Source organism: Giraffa tippelskirchi, chromosome 6 (assembly GCF_054371585.1).
Source record: "Giraffa tippelskirchi isolate mGirTip1 chromosome 6, T2T-mGirTip1v1.2.pri, whole genome shotgun sequence".
Taxonomy (NCBI): Eukaryota; Metazoa; Chordata; class Mammalia; order Artiodactyla; family Giraffidae; genus Giraffa; species Giraffa tippelskirchi.
Window position 1 is genome coordinate 39,536,855 of NC_137280.1, and position 19,777 is coordinate 39,556,631.

Genomic DNA, 19,777 nt, shown 5'->3' on the forward strand with positions numbered 1-19,777 from the left:
AGGTTTTCAAAATGGATAATTTACATCTTTAAACCTACTTTAAACTCTCTTATAAAAATTACTAGAGAACACTAGTTAGATATTTGTGAGTTATATATTAACTTTTCCACATCCCTAGAAGTCAAATGTCATCATAATGTGAGAGAGTTAACTTCTTCCTAAATATTCAACTGTGCCAAAAACACTTTAACAATCCTACACATGACTTTCAAAGACAGAGAAAACAGATTTCTCCTGTTAAAATCAGTCATCTTTGAATAGCCCATACTTAATAGACCATATCTGCATTCAAGAACTGTCATTCTGAACATTAAAGGTGAAATATCTAATCCTAAATTGTGATGTGATATTTACCTAGATATTATTTTTTTGAAAAAACCTACTAGAAATGTGTGACACATACAATATAATTAAATATAATTTATTTGTCTAAATAAATTTTAGACAAAATGTTAAAATCAATGGCCAAATTGATATGAGAAATGTATTTAACATTTTAGAGCTGAAAATTTCATTTTATTTATGAACATCAACAAGCTGCCAAAATCATCTGTACTTTTATAATTTTGTTTTAAAGATCAGGATGTGATGATGCTAAAATGATAAGCAATATGCAGAAAAACACACAACCTGTGAAACCATTTAAATATAGATTTACGTAGGTCTATGCGTATACAATAAAGAAACACAAGGAAAAGACAACACCAAATTTCAGATAGTAGTTACCTCTAAGAAAGAGAGGAGGAAGAAAAAGGGAGAGGGGAGGTGTCCACAGGAGGCTTCAACTATATTGGTTTAAACTGGGTGATAAGTATGTGGATTTTTTAGTATATATTTTATAAGTCTAAGATGTTTCATAAAAAAACTACCTGTGTGAATGCATCTGTATACGCATCCACACGTACTCACTTTTTATCCATTCTTTTTTCCCCACCTTGTGCTATACAGTAGGTGTCATTAGTTATCCATTTTATATATAGTAGTATATGTTTGTCAATCCCAATTTCCCAACATATCCCTCCTCCTCCTCCAGCTGTCTGTATGTTTGCTCTCTACGTCTGAGTCTCTATTTCTGCTTTGTAAATAAGTTCACGTGTACTGTTTTCTTCTAGATTCCATGTATGTGTGTTAATATGCAATATTTCTTCTTTCTTTATGATCTACTTCACCCTCTACGACAGTCTCTAGGTCCATCCACATCTCTGCAAATGTGACACAAATGGCACAATTCTGTTCTTTTATAATGGCTGAGTAATATTCCATTGTATATATGCACCACACATACTCACTTTTAATGTAGCTTATAAATTTGGTTTTTAGAGTTACAGAAACTCGAAAGCTCTTTATTCCCTTACTTCTTGCATGGAATGTTGAAAGATCACTAAAGATCACCTTTCTGGAAGGAGCATTTCAAGTACCTGCAGGAATAAACGTGACTCTTGCGGATGCTGCGTCTGAAGAAGCCCTTGCACCCATCACAGCTGGAGGCCCCATAGTGCTTTCCTGTTGCTCTGTCCCCACATATGGCACATAGACAGTTGACACCGTTATCTGCGGTATTCATACTTGTTGTCTCTGGGACAGAACTATCTGTTAAAGAAAGAGGAGAATGCAAGTTAGCACTGAATATTTCTTATAGGAATGGTCCTGCTGATTACTCAGGGCTTCCCTGATGGCTGAGTGGTAAAGAATCAGCCTGCAATGCAAGAAACACAGGAGTCTTGGGTTCGATCCCTGCGTGGGGAAGATCCCCTGGAGGGGGGCATGGCAACCCACTCCAGTATTCTTGCTGGGAGAATTCCATGGACGGAGGAGTCTGGCAGGCTACAATCCATGGGGTCACAAAGAGTCAGACATGACTGAGCGACTAAACAGGTACACAAGCACTAGTTATTCACGGGAATGAAATAGTTCATTCCTCAGCTTCTGGGAAGCTCCGCAGCAGCACTCTCTTTTTAACCACTAGCTGCTTCTGCCAGGTCTCCATTCCAATCTCTCCACTCCTATTTCCGAGGGTTAGACTTTGGGATACCACAGGCCTCAGGCCCTCAACCATGCCCTTTCCCTAGGGAAGTTCATCCAGTCCCATGTCATTAAAAATCATCTGTATGATGAAAAATCCCCACATCGTATCTTTAGTCCTGATGTCTCCCATGGGTATCAGTCTGAAATACCCACATATCTATTGAATAACTTCACTTTGGAGTTTAAAAAAAAATGGCAAATTAATGTATCAAAAATAGAACTCATTTTTTTTCTTCTAGAGCTCATTCTTCCATTAGTCTTCCCTAGTCAGTTAATGGTACCATCTGGTACCTACTGCCAATAATCTTGGCCTCTTCACTGAATTCTTTCCTTCACTGCTCATATCCAATCAGCAAATCATATTTAAAATACATATTGCATTCACAACTTTTCACCCTTTCACTATGGCCACCCTTATTCAATTAAACATAATCTTTCCCCTGCATTATTGCAACAGCTTCCTATCTAATTTCTCAAATACTTTCACCTTGGTTCTCCTACTGCTTATTGCCCCAAAGCTTCCAATGTGCTCTTAGCATAAGAAATTCACATCATCCTAGCCTTCTGCATCCAAACCTTAGGTACAGAATAAGCCTACACCTCTTCCCATGGCCTGTAGAGCCCTGAGTGTAAAGGTCCCCCTTCCACCTCTCCGATCCCATTATCTCACACTATTTTTCATCCTGTTCACTAGTCCTCAGTAATGTTGCCTGTTTCCGCAACCCCCCACCACCGCCCCCCTTGAAGTCTGTTCCCATCTCAGAGCCTTTACACTTGCTGTTTGCTCTGCCTGAAAGGAAAGCTCTTCCTCAAGAATTTCTATGACCTGGCTATCCAGTTTCTGCTCAAATTTTACATTTGCTGAGAAACAGTCTGCAAACATACATCTAAAAGAGTCATCTACCATCTGCCCTCAAGTAGAACCCAGAACCCTGCTTATTCTTTAAACTAACCACTTCATTGTCTAAAATTATATTATGTTTTGGTGTGTTCATTTATTACCTATCTTTCCCCACAGAATAAAAACTTCATGATGTCAGAGGATTTATCTGTCTTAGTCACCCCTCTGTCTTCCAGCTCTAGAACTATGCCTGACATAAAGTGATAACTAATTGTTTTAAAGAAAGAGGCTTTTAAAAATATACATAGATATTTTTACTCATTTCTTAAAATAGTTAATATTGTTTACTAACAAGATGGTTGGATGGCATCACTGACTCAATGGACATGAGTTTGAGCAAGTTCTGGGAGATGGTGAAGGACAGGGAGCCTGGCATGCTGCAGTCCACGGGGTCAGAAAGAGTTAGACACGACTGAGTGACTAAACAACAACTCATCTTTACGGGCTTCCCAAGTGGCACTGGTGGTAAAGAATTCACCTGCCAACGCAGGTGACACAAGAGATGCAGGTTTGATCCCTGGGTTGGAAAGGTCCCTTGGAGGAGGGACTGGCAATGCACTCCAGTATTCTTGCCTGTAAAATCCTGTGGACAGAGAAACCCGGCGAGCTACAGTCCCTGGGGTCGCAAAAGAGTCAGACATGACTGAGCAACTGAGCACACATCTTTACACATCTCTGTGTACTCAAAAGATATTGAATATGTAAGAATATATTATAAACTTTAATTGATCATAAAATTATATAATAAAATATATATAATAATTCATTACTATATTCCCATTATAAAAAGATAAAAGACTGTAATGTCCCAACTACATTCTGGGACAATATATGTATTCTACTTACTAATACTCCTGAGTTGACAAATAGTGTCATCTATAACTTCATAAAACTAAAAAATATCTTCAATGAGAATATGTTTAAGGCTAATCATGTGACATTTTAGAATTTAAATGCTAGGAATTTTTCTTTTCGTAACATAAATAGAATAGATATTAGACATACGGCAAAAGTGTTAAGAATTGATTGTGTTCTGGAAGATTATATGGAAATACAAAAAAATATTCAACTCTTGATTCCAGTTTATTGTCATACTTACATATTACTAACGAGAAACTTATACATTAATACAAGAATACAAGTTAGACAACACTTTAGAAATAGCCAAAAAAGTCAGTTATTTTAGTAAATATGGTAAGTCATTCCCTATTATTTAGTGATCTATAGCCTTTAAAAAATTCATGAGGCTACTGAAGTAAATACTTTATTAAATACTTCTAGTCATGTCTAAACATAAGGTTTCAAAATAGTGACTTCCTAATAGTTGTACTGAAAATTGATTTTAACTCCTTTGTGCTAAAATTTCATAATTCATCTTCTGAATATTTTTAGAAATCTTCCCACTAATAAATTTTTGTTGTTTATTGTTAATAATACAGCTGTCACAGTCATTGAAATTGTACACCACAGTATAACCTCAAGATATTCTGAGTACAAGATACATTTTCAATCCTGAACTAAGCATACACATAAACACACACATACACACATTTTTCCAAAGCATACATAATTAGCAAATTTTAGGAATTCTAACAATTATAACTGATCTTGAACAAGATTTTTGCTTGAAAAATACACCTAAATTCAAAGTCAGTGGTAAACTGTATTCTATTATATAAAGACATGAGCTCTAAACAAGTCATGTCTTATTTAAAGTTAAAATGTTACAGTAGATAAATACCAAGAGCTTTGTGAGGCTAAACATTAGCTTGTCAAGTACGGTTATAATATAAACCCTTCTTTCTTTACATATTTGTGTTCAAGGCAAAAACTTGATAGTAATTTTTAAATACAGTTTCTCATCAATAGTCATTGAGAACTGGAATAATAAAAGGAGGAGGCAACCAGTAAAACTCTCCAGTCTTCTAAGGAAACTTTTCTATATGTCATTTAAAATGTTGCATAGAAAATACACTTTACAGGCAATCTGCCAATATAACTCATTACTGTGATTTACAATAAATAAAATAACTGCTGAAACCTCTCTTTTTACCTGACTGGCCCATGACAGAATCCCAAGGTTACTTTATGACGCATAACTAAGCTTTTTCTATCTCAGACATAAAATAGCCATAGCATTATTCATTTAAATTTTGTGATGAAGTGCAAAAGCCTCAAATTTGTGGACTGAAAAAGCAAGCCCTGAGTTATCTAGCAATAAAACACAGAGCTACCCCCTAGGAATCTCAGTTTTACTTCTCTCGTTATACTTACTTTTCTTTTTATCGGCAAGCAGATGAGAACTTACCATTTGAATTATACAGAATCTGCATAGTGTCAAACTCCAAAGTTGTGTAAGTTGGGTCCAAGACTTCACTGTAATTTGCCATCTCCATGTCCAGTATCGGTTCCGATACCCTCATCATTGATTTAGAAACACACATACAACTGGCACCACAGGCCCAGACTGCGTGATGGCTGCTGGGCTTTCAATCTGTGAGTGATAATCCAAAGTTAACTGTAACTGAGTGACTTATGTGCTGCAGTGGGAGGGGCTGTAAAACTGTAAACTCCTTCAGCAGGCCATATTCTGCTTACTTCTTTTTCTTTTATGGCAAGCAATTCCTTGTGATAATGTTGGAATGCTTCATGGAATCACCTTATCTGAAGTGCTTAGTGGACTAACATGATTTCCTAAATTGATTTCCAGTAGACAATAAATGATGTCACTAAGAGGTTTAAAAATAGAAAAGAGAGTATCTCCAGTTTTGAACCATCATTAGAGCCTGATTTATCCCATTTAAGTGGCTGAAACTGCATGCCACAAGTTCTGAAAAAAAAAAAAATGGGACTGACTTGTCATAAATTTGGTAAGTCAAAGACTACAAGTTAACACTTAACATAAGCACTTGATAATTTCAAGTTTTCTTACCCATCCAGTAAAGTTAATTTTATGTTGAGGAAAAACAAATTTGTGATTTGAAATGACAAGGGATTTATTTATGATACATTCTAGTAGAAGCCTCGACATAGCCCTAATATGGCCTGAAACACATTCTCTTTAACTATCAACTTATGAGTCAGTGTCCCTTGAAGGTTTGTGAATGGGCAGAATTAGTACAGTTGTGAATATCTTGTAGGCTTTCAATAAATAATTGTTAGACAACCAAGAGATGTTCAGAAGCTCGCCTCAGCGTGTGCCACCTGCATGTGTGCTAAATCGCTTCAGTCGTGTCTGACTCTTTGCGACCCTGTGGACCGTAGCCCGCCAGGCTCCTCTGTCCATGGGATTCTCCAGGCAAGAATACTGGAGTGGGCTGTCATTTCCTCCTTCAGGGGATCTTCCCAACTCAGAGACAGAACTCACATCTCTTAATCTGCATTGGTAGGCCACCTGAGAGCCCTTAAAAACTGCTTTCAGGAGACCCCTTGGAAAAGATGTGCTCGAGGCTGAATACTAGTATGCAATGAAGAGAGGGCAGGAAAGAAAGCTAGTTCCTCCTTCTCCATAGTGCAGAGTACATGGATAACACTAAAACTAAAGACTCATGAAGCAGTAGGTCACTTAAAGTCACGGGCTAGTAGTGGGCAAAAAAAAGAAAAAAGGAAAAAAAGAGGAGGCTAAAAGAAGTGCCTCAGAGGCTAAAAGAAGTGCCTCTGAGATTGATGCCCACTAGGTTTTTCTGTTTGTTTTTTATTTTGTAGAATTCTTGGGAGAAAAGTTGCAGAATTATTTGATTCTTAAATCTGTGCTTCTATAACTTCAATAAAAATAAAAACAACAAAAAGTCATAAACAGTTATTCATGCATGAATAGGTTTCATTTCCTTTTACTTCAAATGCCAATTACATTCTTACAATCTAAGTAAGATTATCCGTAACATGTGTGGATTTATATATTCCCATCATCAACTTTCTCACATCTAACATCTATACAGCACACTGTATCATTTATGTGTATATGTGACAAGGAGAACTTAGAGAGTGGGGAACATTTAGAAGATAATATTGAAATAGTGTCATACAGAGTGAAGTAAGGCAGAAAGAGAAAAACAAATATCGTATATTAATGCATATATGTGGAATCTAGAAAAATGGTAGAGATGATCTTATGTGCAAAGAAGAAATAGAGACACAGATGTAGAACCAATATATGGATACCAAAGGGGGAAATGGGGTAGGAGGAGTTGGGAGACTGGGATTGATACCTATACACTACTGAAATTATCTATAAAATAGACAACTAATGAGAACATACTTTATTCAATGCACTGTGGTGACCTGAATGGGAAGGAACTCCAAAACGGAGGGGATATAAATATATGTATGGCTGACTCATTTTACAGTAGAAACACAATATTGTAAAGCAACTACACTCCAATAAAAATGTTAAAAAATGAAGTTACTGGAGACCTAAAAAAAGATATTTCTACATATATAAATATATATTTTTTATTAAAAAAAACATATTATGAGAATATGTTTACTAATTTTATCTTCTAAGAAAGGATTTCAGTCACATTTACATTGTAAAAGAATTTTATTTTCCACACTTTAAAAAGATTACTGCAAAATAGTATTTCTTATTCAATTTCTCAATACCTTAAACACTGTGACTATTACATCTTAGAAATTATTATATTTTTCTTTTGAGAAGACTGGCTTCTAAAATTCAAAGCCATGTGAAGAACTGTGAAGAAAAGAGCAGTCATTTTAGCAGTCAGAGTCACTATATCAAACAGTGATCACTGGAATAGCCCTCTTGCCTTCATAGTCTGTAGCACTCTTAATTGTGAGGATAATATTTGGGGGAGGGATAAATCTTAGGGGCTGATTTTGTTTAGAAGTTTAACTGTAGTAATTCAGTTTTTGAAGGGAACAGCATGCAAATCCTGTGATTTTCGTTTGCATGAATTAGTTCTCATTTGTGCTGAGGCAGCACACACCTGTTGTGTTGCCTGTGTATACCCAAAGTGTGTATGGCACATCGCCCACACTCTTTCCCATGCATGCAGCGACTGACCAATACTGAGGTATGACACCAATGGAAGGGCACCAATAGAAAAGAGGAAAAGAATAAAGGTAGAGAACTATTCATTCATAAAACTGCAAAATACTTTAGAGAAATGTGATAAAAAGAGAAATGTGGCTATAGTTCAGGAGAACAAGGTTGTCATAGTTTATTCAGTTTTTGTGTTCAGTCTGCTCCATCGTGTGCTCTGGGTAGCATCATCATGGATCAGGGCATTGCACTCAAAAGTGGAAGGGGCTTTAAATTCATCTCAGCACAAATTCTCACATTTGGCTTTCAAGATGAAACCCATTTCCCATCTACATTATTGTAAATTATCTTTCTCATTTTATCGAGTAAAAACTTGAGAATTTCCAGAAGATATAGTAGATCTAAATAGGAAGCATATCTCCTCAAGGGGGGGCAGTCTGTCTTCCTAATGATATTCAGATGTGGAAATTCCTACAGCATTCAGTCAGCCTCATTCTAGGGAAGGAAAGATTCTCTTTCTTTATTTCTTCAAAGAAATTACAAAGTAGAGTAGAATTTCTCTTTACTTAAGTTCTAGAATTAGTAATTTACTGAATTATACAAATAAAGTAATTGAAACAGAGAATCATAAAAATGGTATATCCACACTTCCTATGTATAATTGCTACTGTTTTGTTAGATAACTAGGACCTTTAATTTGAGTAAAAATCCACTGTTTGGAGTTCCTTTTTTAAAACTGAAGTATAGCTGGTTTACTACATGTTCTGTTAGTTTCTGTACACAACAAAGTAATTCAGTTTTATATATATATATATTACTGAGTTACATATTATACATATTATATATATATATATATCCTTTTTCAGATTTTTTCCAATATTGGTTATTAAAAGATATTGAATATAGCTCCCTGTCCTCTCAATAGGACCTTATTATTTATCTATTTTATATAAAGTACTGTGTACTTGTTAATCTCAAACTCCTAATTTACCTCTTCACACCTCCCTTTCCCCTTTGGTAACCACAAATTTGTTTTCTATGTCTGGGAATGTGTTTCTGTTTTGCAAGTAAGTTCATTTGTATCATTTTTTAAAGATTCCATATATAAGTGAAATCATTTGATATTTGTCTTTCTCTGTTTGGCTTACATCTCTTAGAATGATGATCTCTAGGTCCACCCATGTTGCTGCAAACGGTATTAGCTCCTTATTTGCCATGGCTGAGTTGTACCACTCTACTTTATCCATTCACCTGTCAATATATACTTAGTTTTCTTCTGTCTTGGCTATTGTTAACAGTGCTGCTATCATCATTAGAGTGCATTTATCTTTTCTCTCTTTTTTAAAGAGATTTTTTGATGTGGAACATTTTAAAAGTCTTTATTAAATGTGTTATGATATTGCTTCTGTTTTATGTTTCAGTCTTTTTTGGCCCCAAGGCATGTGGGATCCTAGGTCCCCACTCAGGGATCAAATCGGCACCCCCTGCATTGGAAGGCAAAGTCTTAACCACTGGACCATCAGGGAAGTCCCAAAGGTGCATATAACTTTTTGAATTAGAGTTTTCTCAGGATATATGCCCAGGAGTAAGATTGTTGGATCATGATATTTCTATTTTCAGTTTTTTAGGGGACCTCCGTACCGTTCTCCTTGGTGGCTATACCAATTTACATTTGGATTCTTTATTATTTGTTTTTTTATAAATCCCATACACTGCCTTTGCTTTCTCATATTTTTTTTAAGGGGAGAAAGAAGTCAAAACTATCTGTAAAGAAATCAGAATGCAGAGGCCTTCTAGAATTTTATATTTTTTGAAATATTTAATATATTTTGATCAACTTGCTTTTATTCACTTTCAAAGTATTTCCCTTAGTGTTCATAGAGAAATTTTTTTCTTTTTCCACTCATGTTTCATTAGATTATGCAATATTTAACTAAACTATAGAATTAAAAAATAAGAATAAATGGCATTAACATGCTGCTGCTGCTAAGTCACTTCAGTCGTGTCCGACTCTGTGCGACCCCATAGACGGTAGCCCCACAGGCTCCCCCGTCCCCGGGATTCTCCAGGCAAGAACACTGGAGTGGGTTGCCATTTCCTTCTCCAATGCATGAAAGTGAAAAGTGAAAGTGAAGTCGCTCAGTCATGTCCGACCCTTAGCGACCCCATGGACTGCAGCCTACCAGGCTCCTCCGTCCATGGGAGTTTCCCGGCAGGAGTACTGGAGTGGGTTGCCAACATGCTAAGTAACAAATACGAGTAACACTTGATAACTATACAGAGTTGGTCAGAGGACACTACAGGACTATTCAAAATAACCACGGTGGAAACAGTATAAATGTCCATCAGTGAATGAATGGATTAAAGAAAAGAAAAAATGTGTGGTATATAATTGAATACTATTCAGCCTTAAAAAAGGGAATGAACTGATGATACATATGACAAAATGGATGAACCTTAAAACCATTATGATAAGTAAAATAAGCCCATCACAGAAAGACAAATACTGAATGATTGCACTAATAGAAGATCTCTAAAGTAGTCATCCCTGTAGATTCAAAGAGAGGAGTAGTGGTTGCCTGGAGTCAGCAGGAGGGAGAAAGAAGGAGTTACCAATTGATGGATTTAAAATGTTAGTGAAGCAAGATCAACAAGCTCTAGAAATCTGCCATACAACATTGTAATAATGTATCACACAACTTGAAAATTTGTTAAAAAGGTACACTCATGATAGATGTTCTTAGCACAATAAGATCAAAAGATTTATGACGAAGAACTGAACTACAGCATGGGAAAATGACAAACCACATTAGTAAACAGAGAAATGTAAAATAGAACAATCAATATTTTTAAAACAAAAAAGATACCTTTTCCTTAAGGAAAGTAACCTACCCTGGAAACTATTAATAATTAACATATTCCACAAAGGAATTTGAGATTCTGAGTCAATACAGAGAGCTGGCTAAGTAGATATTAGATTTTTTCTTGAATTGATTTTAACATTAAATAATTCATATTTAAAAATTAATTTCTATTCTTCCATATGACAAATCTCTCTACTTTTAAAATTCATTAGGCTTCACTTAAATATTTTTATTTGCTTAAAGAGGAATAGGGAAGGACAATGAGGAGAATGAGAAAGAAAGGAAACAAAGAGATAATGTAAAAAGAAAAGGTCACACAGAAATAATTTTAGTCATGGTTACTTTTGGATAATCAAGCAAGTGTCACACTCTTTAATATTTTGTGTTTTCCCATTCAATACTGATTATGGAATTTTCATAATTTAGTAACTGATTTTGGGAAACATGTCACTAGGCACAATTGAACAAAATAAAATTATACAAATTAATTGTATAGAATGTAGATGCATAACACAGTTATGGTATTTGCTTATATATTTTCATATTAAAGTTCATTCATTTTCAAGAAAGGGACAGATGAAAAGTTAAGGGAGCTTTTCATAATTGCTTCATCAGGCACTTCTTATGGATAAGTTCATTAAGGCTACACTTAAGTAGTTGTAAGAAAAAAAGTATTAATTTTATGTCTAGGTGATATAGAAACAATTGTCCTTAATAAATGGGACGTATGTTACTAAACATTCAACATAAATTTATGAGCAATTTTAAAATTACTTCTTATAGTTTAATTGGGAGGGTCATCAAATATTCATGCTAATTTCTGACAGTAATTTGTAATAACAAACATTTTCTAAAATAGAGATATATGAACTTAATCTACATGCACAAATATATATATACATGGTAAACTATGATCTACTGAAAACTCTTTAAACAAAGGTTAGTCTGCAATATCTGTTTTGTACACTGAACAAAATGTTATTGTTTTTTAGTGTGATCTCATGGTTTGCAGACTAAAATGTACCTTCTTAGGCCTAGTCAGCTCAAGTACCTCAGAGAGAAAGAACGTTATTTGTAGATAAAGGGTTGATTTTAAATAGCACAACTAACGTTCTAGAAAAAGTTTAAAGCAACAGTTTCTTAAACTGGCATGTGAAATATGATATTTAAACTTCTTTAGAGCAACATAGCAAGAGATGAAATAGCATAGTTATTAAAGAAGACAACTCAATTCACTATTGACTGACTATTCTAGATAATAGCTGAAACATTTCTATCTTATCTGCAAGACTATTAAGCCTGTTAAACTGTTCTATACTTTATATTTGATTGAATCATTCCTTCAGACCGTGATTTAACATAGAAAACAGGCTAATAAAAATCAAAGTTATTTTTACAAAAGAATTTTCATGAAAATAATTTGGAATATTAATATTAAAACATTTTATTTTAAAGTGAAAGTTGCTCAGTCATGTCCTACTCTTTGCGACCCCATGGCCTATACAGTCCATGGAATTCTCCAGGCCAGAATACTGAAGTGGGTAGCCTTTCCCTTCTCCAGGGGATCTTCCTAATCCAGGAATCGAACCCAGGTCTCCCACATTGCAGGCGGATTCTTTACCAGCTGAGCCCCAAGGGAAGCCCTTTTATTTTAAGGTTTTGTTTAATAAAATTTGTTCTGCAAATGTATTCCTTTGAGATGATTTTTCATTATTCGAAGTACTATACTGATCCCCAAAGCACATTAACCGTTTCTTTTGTTTCCATGTTCCACTTTTCCAAGTATGAAGATTACACAAATGTGATCACTAAAAGTTACATGAAGAATTGCAACCCAAATCAACCCAGTCTATTTTTCAGTGTAAACAAGAAGCAAAGAGGAGAACACTACCCAATAAAATGTCTTATTAATTCAAAGCAAAGCTACCTTTTGTGTCTCAAAAAAAGTCAATTAAAACATCATTATTTCCCTTGCTGCCACTGTCTTAACCTGACCATCATTCCTTTTCTGAAATAGAAATCTTGTCTCTTATCATTTCTGCTGTTGACGAGGGAAGACAAACATACCTAAATATTAAAACAAATCAAAATATGTATTTTAATCTTCAAAGTAAGTTGCTATCACTGACCTGCAAAGAAAGAAGTTTGAAATGGGATGGGATTCTAGGTTTCAAAGAGCTTAATATCCTTTCTTAAAGTCCAGACTATACATAATTTTTAGATAATCAAAAACAATTTTTCCTTGTCTTTTTTTCCCCCCTACTTTGATCCAGCTGATGGTCATGCAATGACCAGCAAAACTATACATCTCATTAGGTAGTTTAAGCCAAAGTCATTACCAACATTAAAAATATATATTATTATTATTGATATATACTCCTAACTTAGAATTGCTGGACAACATTTAAAATTAAATTGAACGTTCATAAATTTTGCTTACAAAGTTTTCTAATTCCCTTTAAATAATTAAATTATTCCATAGCTCACTTTTCAAGTCATAGTTTTTCAACTCATGACTATACCTGAAGGAAACAATTTTAAACCCTTATTTTAGATCCACCTTCAATCTGATCAATGCAAATAACTCACATCACTACTAAAAAAAATGTTAAATAGGTAAATTAGAGAAAGATACACAGCACCTTGTTAATTAGGCAAATTAGATTACAAATATATTATTATTTTACAATGTTTACAGCTTATGTCAGCTATTCTTTTCTATTTGCTCATTAAAACATCATATTTTTTATTTAAAACTAGTTACACAATAAATGTAAAACCCCAAACTAAAGGAGAGTGAAAAATGGTATTATAATTAAATCAGTTACTGTTAGGATAGACAAAAGGGGGACTGCATAGCTGAGACCTAAATGTAACCAAGAAAATACTCTGAGTAAAAGCTTACAGGTGATATGAGAAATCTGCATATATTAAACCTACCTTCAAGGTCAGTTGCCTTGTGATTCAAAACAGACTCTCCTTTTCAGAAGATAAGGAGCTGATTACTACTAAATTATTAACTGGAATATAGATTATGCTAGTTAGAAAAATTTTAAAAATCAGTCTAGCTATAAGGAACATGTTAGGATTTGACAGTCACTGTTCTGCACTTGCTTTTTACAATCGGCGTTATCATTGTTGCCACTGCAAACTCAGCAAAGTCAGTCAGAATATTTAAGATAGTGGTGGCACTCTGATACCAAAGATGCTGCATTATGCAAAATTAATGGGAGAAAGTTATCAGTTTGGGCCAGAACCTATCTCAAATATGTTCTAAAGAGGTATAATGTTTAATAAAAATAGCAGCAACTCTACTATGCTGAGTGCACTGTTAAACTTGAACATTTTGAATAAATGTATTATATTGACAGTAAACTTATGCATCTGGGAGCCCAATGCATATATACTCACACATACACATACATAAGAGTTTTATTGTTTCTTCATTTAAAAAATGCAGTAGTAGATTATGAGTGTGTGCGGGCTCAGTTGGGTCTGACTCTTTGCCACCCTATGGACTGCAGCTTGCCAGGCTCCTCTGTCCATGGAATTTCCCAGGCAAGAATACTGAAACGGGTTGGGTTGGCATTTCCTCCTCCAGGGGATCTTCCCCACCCAGGGATCGAATCTACATCTCCTGTGTCTCCTTCATTGCAGGCGGATTCTTTACCACTAGCCACCTGGGGAGCCGCATAATAGATTATATACACAGTCATAGCATCAAGAATCACTCAACATTTCTCCTTAAAGCTTGTTTATATACAAAGGGAGAACAACAATGACATATTAATGTGATATTTGATTTAGATAAAACTAATTAAGATTTGCATCTCTATTTAATATAGTTTGGCATTTGATCAACTCAACTGAAATGTTAAATATTTCACCATGTTTTATGTAAATTTCCTTTTGAAAGCCAGGCTTCAGCAATACGCAAACCGTGAACTTCCAGATGTTCAAGCTGGTTTTAGCAAAGGCAGAAGAACCAGAGATCAAAGAGCCAGCATCTACTGGATCATCAAAAAAGCAAGAGAGTTCTAGAAAAACATCTGTTTCTGCTTTATTGACTATGCCAAAGCCTTTGACTGAGTGGATCACCACAAACTGTGGAAAATTCTTCAAGAGATGGGAATACCAGACCATCTGACCTGTCTCTTGAGAAGCCTGTATGCAACTCAGGAAGCAACAGTTAGAACTGGACATGGAACAACAGACTGGTTCCAAATAGGAAAAGGAGTACGTCAAGGCTGTATATTGTCACCCTGCTTATTTAACTTATATGCAGTGTACATCATGAGAAACGCTGGGCTGGATGAAGCACAAGCTGGAATCAAGATTGCCAGGAGAAATATCAATAACCTCAGATACGCAGATGACACCACCCTTATGGCAGAAAGTGAAGAAGAATTAAAGAGCCTCTTGATGAAAGTGAAAGAAGAGAGTGAAAAAGTTGGCTTAAAGCTCAACATTCAGAAAATTAAGATCATGGCATCCGGTCCCATCACTTCATGGCAAATAGATAGAGAAACAGTGGAAACAATGGCTGACTTTATTTTGGGGGGCTCCAAAATCACTGCTGATGGTGATTGCAGCCATGAAATTAAAAGATGCTTACTCCTTGGAAGGAAAGTTATGACCAACCTAGACAGCATATTAAAAAGCAGAGACATTACTTTGTCAACAAAGGTCTGTCTAGTCAAGGCTATGGTTTTTCCAGTGGTCATGTATGGATGTGAGATTTGGACTATAAAGAAGGCTGAGAGCCGAAGAATTGATGCTTTTGAACTGTGGTGTTGGAGAAGACTCTTGAGAGTTCCTTGGACTGCAAGGAGACCCAACCAGTCCATCCTAAAGGAGATCAGTCCTGGGTGTTCATTGGAAGGACTGACGTTAAAGCTGAAACTCCAATACTTTGGCCACCTGATGCGAAGAGCTGACTCCTTTGAAAAGATCCTGATGTTAGGAATGATTGAGGGCAGGAGGAGAAGGGGACGACAGAGGATGAGATGGCTGGATGGTATTACTGACTCAATGGACATGGGTTTGGGTGGACTCCAGAAGTTGGTGATGGATAGGGAGGCCTGGCGTGCTGCCATTCATGGGGTTGCAAAGAGTGGGACATGACTGAGTGACTGAACTGAATTGAACTGAACGACTGAAATGTTAAATATTTCACCATGTTTTATGCAAATTTCCTTTTGAAAAAAGCAATATTGGATTTTTTTTTAAATACCAAAATGAAGTATATCTTTTGGAATAAAAATACAGACAATTGAAATGATATTAAAAGCAAGCAAATATTAATTTATTTTGAACCAAATATCATAGGTAAAGTCATGGCTTTTGGCAATGTGCTAAGTTTCAAAACTGAAGTGTCAGAAGCTATCATCACTCTTAAGTAATTTGGAATTGCTTTATATATTAGACCAATGATTCACAAATTCTACTGCATGTTAGAATCATCTGGGGAATTTCTAAAGATACCAAGGCTAAAATTTTATCAGATACCAGTTACACTAGAATATTTTGGGTGGGAGTCATGTATCAGTGTGTTAAAAGCTTTAGGAGATTCAATGTGCAATAAACACACATTTGTCTATTTTTGCTGAGCCAACCTCCAAATGTTTATGAATTATTTTGTTGTTGTTGTTACAGGAAATTATATATTAACTTTTCAGTTCCAGGGCCCTAAAAGTAAAAACCCAATTTCCAAATCTTTAATTAAAAAATAAACAAAAAGCCCCTAAAAAACTGTAAGCCAGTAATTGCATTGTGATTTTGGGTTATAATAGTAAATGAAATGCTTGTGCAGCCAAGCAGGGTTACATTCACTTTGTTGCTGTTGTTGTTGAGTCCCTACGTCATGTCCGACTTGTTGCGACCCCACGGACTGTAGCCCGCCAGTCTCTTCCGTCCGTGGGATTCTCCAGGCAAGAATACTGGGGAATCTTGTCATTTCCTCATCCAGGGGATTTTCCCAACCCAGGGATCGAACCCACATCTCCTGCACTGGCAGGTGGATTCTTCACCACTGAGCCACCAGGGAAGTTACTTTCACATTAATCACAGCAATTTAATTAATAAATATGCATTATGATAACAGATATGATACTTTTATAACTGTTCTCCCTTTAGTCATAGTAGAAAAGAAAAAAAGAAAAAACAACTTAAGTCAGGAAATGGACCTCTAGAAAAGCTTATGTTAGCCATGAATGTGTAGAATTTAAAAAAATTCAATACATATTTGTATCAAAATACTAGGGGCAAAAATATTATGTCTTACTTAAGTGTTAAGAACTTAGAATAATTTTTATAGCATTACTACTATTTTTAAAATGAAATGAGTAAAAATAAATACGAAGTAAAACCAAGTAAATATATATATATATATATCTGGTAAAACTGTATGGCAATCAATCTGTTTTTTTGTGGAAATGAAGCTTACACAATTTTGAGGGCTCTTAAGAAAGAACTGGGTTGGGAAGATCCCCTGGGAAAGGCTGCCCACTCCAGTTTTCTTGGGCTTCCCCTGTGACTCAGTTGGTAAAGAATCTGCCTGTAATGTGGGAGACTGGGGTTCAATCCCTGGGTTGGGAAGATCCCCTGGAGAAGGGAAAGGCTACTCACTCCAGTATCCTGGCCTGGAGAATTTCATGGACTATATAGTCCATGGGGTTGCAGAGTCAGACATGAAAGAATGGCTTTCACTTTAACTTTCAAGGAAGAACAAATTACTAGAAACACAGTGCCCTAACAAGGGGTTTAGAAGGGGCTCAGGCAACTGATGAGTTGTGAAATTTAAGTTTCATTAGCTTCACTTGAAATTTACCTCTGACTTACCAAATACAATAACTGGTTTTATTTAAAATTCTGTTATCCTGATTCCATCTTGACCTGTGTGGCAACTCCTTTTTGTCCTTCATCCATCTCATAAACGCTCATTCTTTATCTTGTTGCTGTTTTTTTCTTTTCTTTTGGAATCTCATGCATTTAAAATTACTATCACTATTTAGAAACACAAATCCAAATTTTTATTATAGCAATTAGTCCATTGAAAAATGTAATTTTATATCCCCAATTTCTGATTAACCCTTTTCTCTCTGGAATTCATATCTGTCATATACAGTAAAACCTCACTGCAATAATGCAATGAGTGGAAGTCGTTCAGTCATGTCTGACTCTGCAACCCCAAGGACTATATAGTCCATGGAATTCTCCATGCCAGAAGCAGGAACCAAAAATAGCCAGAATTACTGGTTTCTGATCACTTACAATCAGCCTAAGTGTTAAAGAAATGTCTTGGTAATCTTTTAACTAAATTTCATATTCTCTTCTGTCTTATGGACTTTAGAAAGATTTTTTAAAAGTTATTAGATCTTTTTAGTCTAAAATATTTGCAATAGTTCATTACTTACATCTGCCTTCTTACAAACTACTTTCTACCAGCTTGCTGGTACATTCAACATACCCAAACTAAGATTTACATAGATACTTTCCACTTTTTCATTTACTGTTCATTATTAGAGTCCAATATATTGGAAAATTAGTGTATTATACACTAGCAGGGAGGTCAATGTGTCTGTATGAATGAGGAAAGAAGAAAATGAACTCAATGATTAAAATTTTTTCTACATGAAGTCACTGCAGCAACAGGGAGTACTTAGATAGCCTATGTGATAATGATAGAATGTTCAAATGCCTTGATTATAAAAATTGAATTAGAATCTAAGTAAAGCTTGAAGGATAAGAAATTCATTATCCTGTGGTTTCAAGGATTATTCCCTTGTATTACCTACAGAGAGCAGAGATTTCAAAACAAGCCTTTCTGGTTCCAAAAATTTGCTTCTTTTCTTACACACTGTTTGGTGGTATGATTCAACTCACTTTGTTAAGACAAGTAACCAAATTCCAGTGAAAGTATTTATATTACACAGGCATGACATAATTCCATATTTATACTAACTTGTATCAAATACTGCTTCACCAAAATTTAGGTGGCATATTAAGAAAGTAACCAAGCTATAGCAATGGTCCTCAATGAAGGATAATTACCCCTCAGCATAGAAATTTACAAATGTTTGGAGACCTTTTTGGTTGTGACAACTGAGAAACAGTGGTAATGCTGATATATAGTGGGTACAGGCCAGGAATGCTATAAACAAATAGAGTGATTATCTATGTCAAATATCAATAATGCTCTGACTGAGAAACTTTGACCTACATATAGTAGACCTAGTTCACGTGTCCTCATTTAAAATTCAACATATTATAAATGAGAATCAATTGTGAAAATGTTCATTCTTTTTGAAAATTATAAGGCTCAATTGTGATAACATGCTTCAGCCTTTTGGCGATTATAAAAAACTGCTTAATCTTTACTTACTTAAAACTTTATTTATTGAAATGTTTTTATAAAAATAAATGTTCATCAAATATATTCTGGTATAATCTAAGTATGCAGACACAATCTTTTATACTTCATCATAACCCCAGTATCTCCACAGTCAACTAGTAATATGCACATTTTAAAAAGTTTGTTTAATTAATGAACTAATATACTAGCATAACAACTGTAATTCCTGGGGCAGAATCTTTTACTCAGGATTAAAATGAAATTAGTGAAAATTAATACCAAGTAGAAAAAAACTGGGCTTCCTAGGTGGCCTAGTGGTAAAGAATCTGCCTGCCAATGCAGGAGACACGGGAGACACAGGTTCGATCAAACCCAGGTCTCCTGCGTTGTAGGCAGATTATCTTCTGTGCCACCAAGGAAGAACCCAACACTTATATAATAATAAAAGGGTCATTTTTCAAGAAGGCATAACAATTCGAAATATATATGCTCTAAAAGATCTCCAAAATATGTAAGGCAAATTTCATAAATCTGAATAAAGAAATAGCTAAATCCACAACAGCTCTCCTCTCAGTAACTTACTGAAAAAGGGACATCAGCTTAATAAAACATAGATGACTTAAACAACATAA

At 35.2% G+C, this 19,777-nt stretch overlaps 1 protein-coding gene across 2 annotated transcripts in view; it reads right to left on the bottom strand.

The window, feature by feature from the left end:
- Nucleotides 1-19,777, bottom strand: part of HNF4G (hepatocyte nuclear factor 4 gamma) — a 436,782-nt gene that overhangs the window by 19,546 nt on the left and 397,459 nt on the right. Inside the window, exons 5-6 of one of the 2 annotated variants that reach the window (XM_081501545.1) lie at nucleotides 5,235-5,420; nucleotides 1,419-1,590 (exon numbers count right to left, since the gene is read on the bottom strand). In XM_081501545.1, coding sequence (XP_081357671.1) covers nucleotides 1,419-1,590; nucleotides 5,235-5,370 — 308 coding nt within the window. In that variant the 5' untranslated portion in view covers nucleotides 5,371-5,420. The remainder of the gene's footprint in view (nucleotides 1-1,418; nucleotides 1,591-5,234; nucleotides 5,421-19,777) is intronic. The other variant, XM_081501546.1, reaches the window with a different exon arrangement.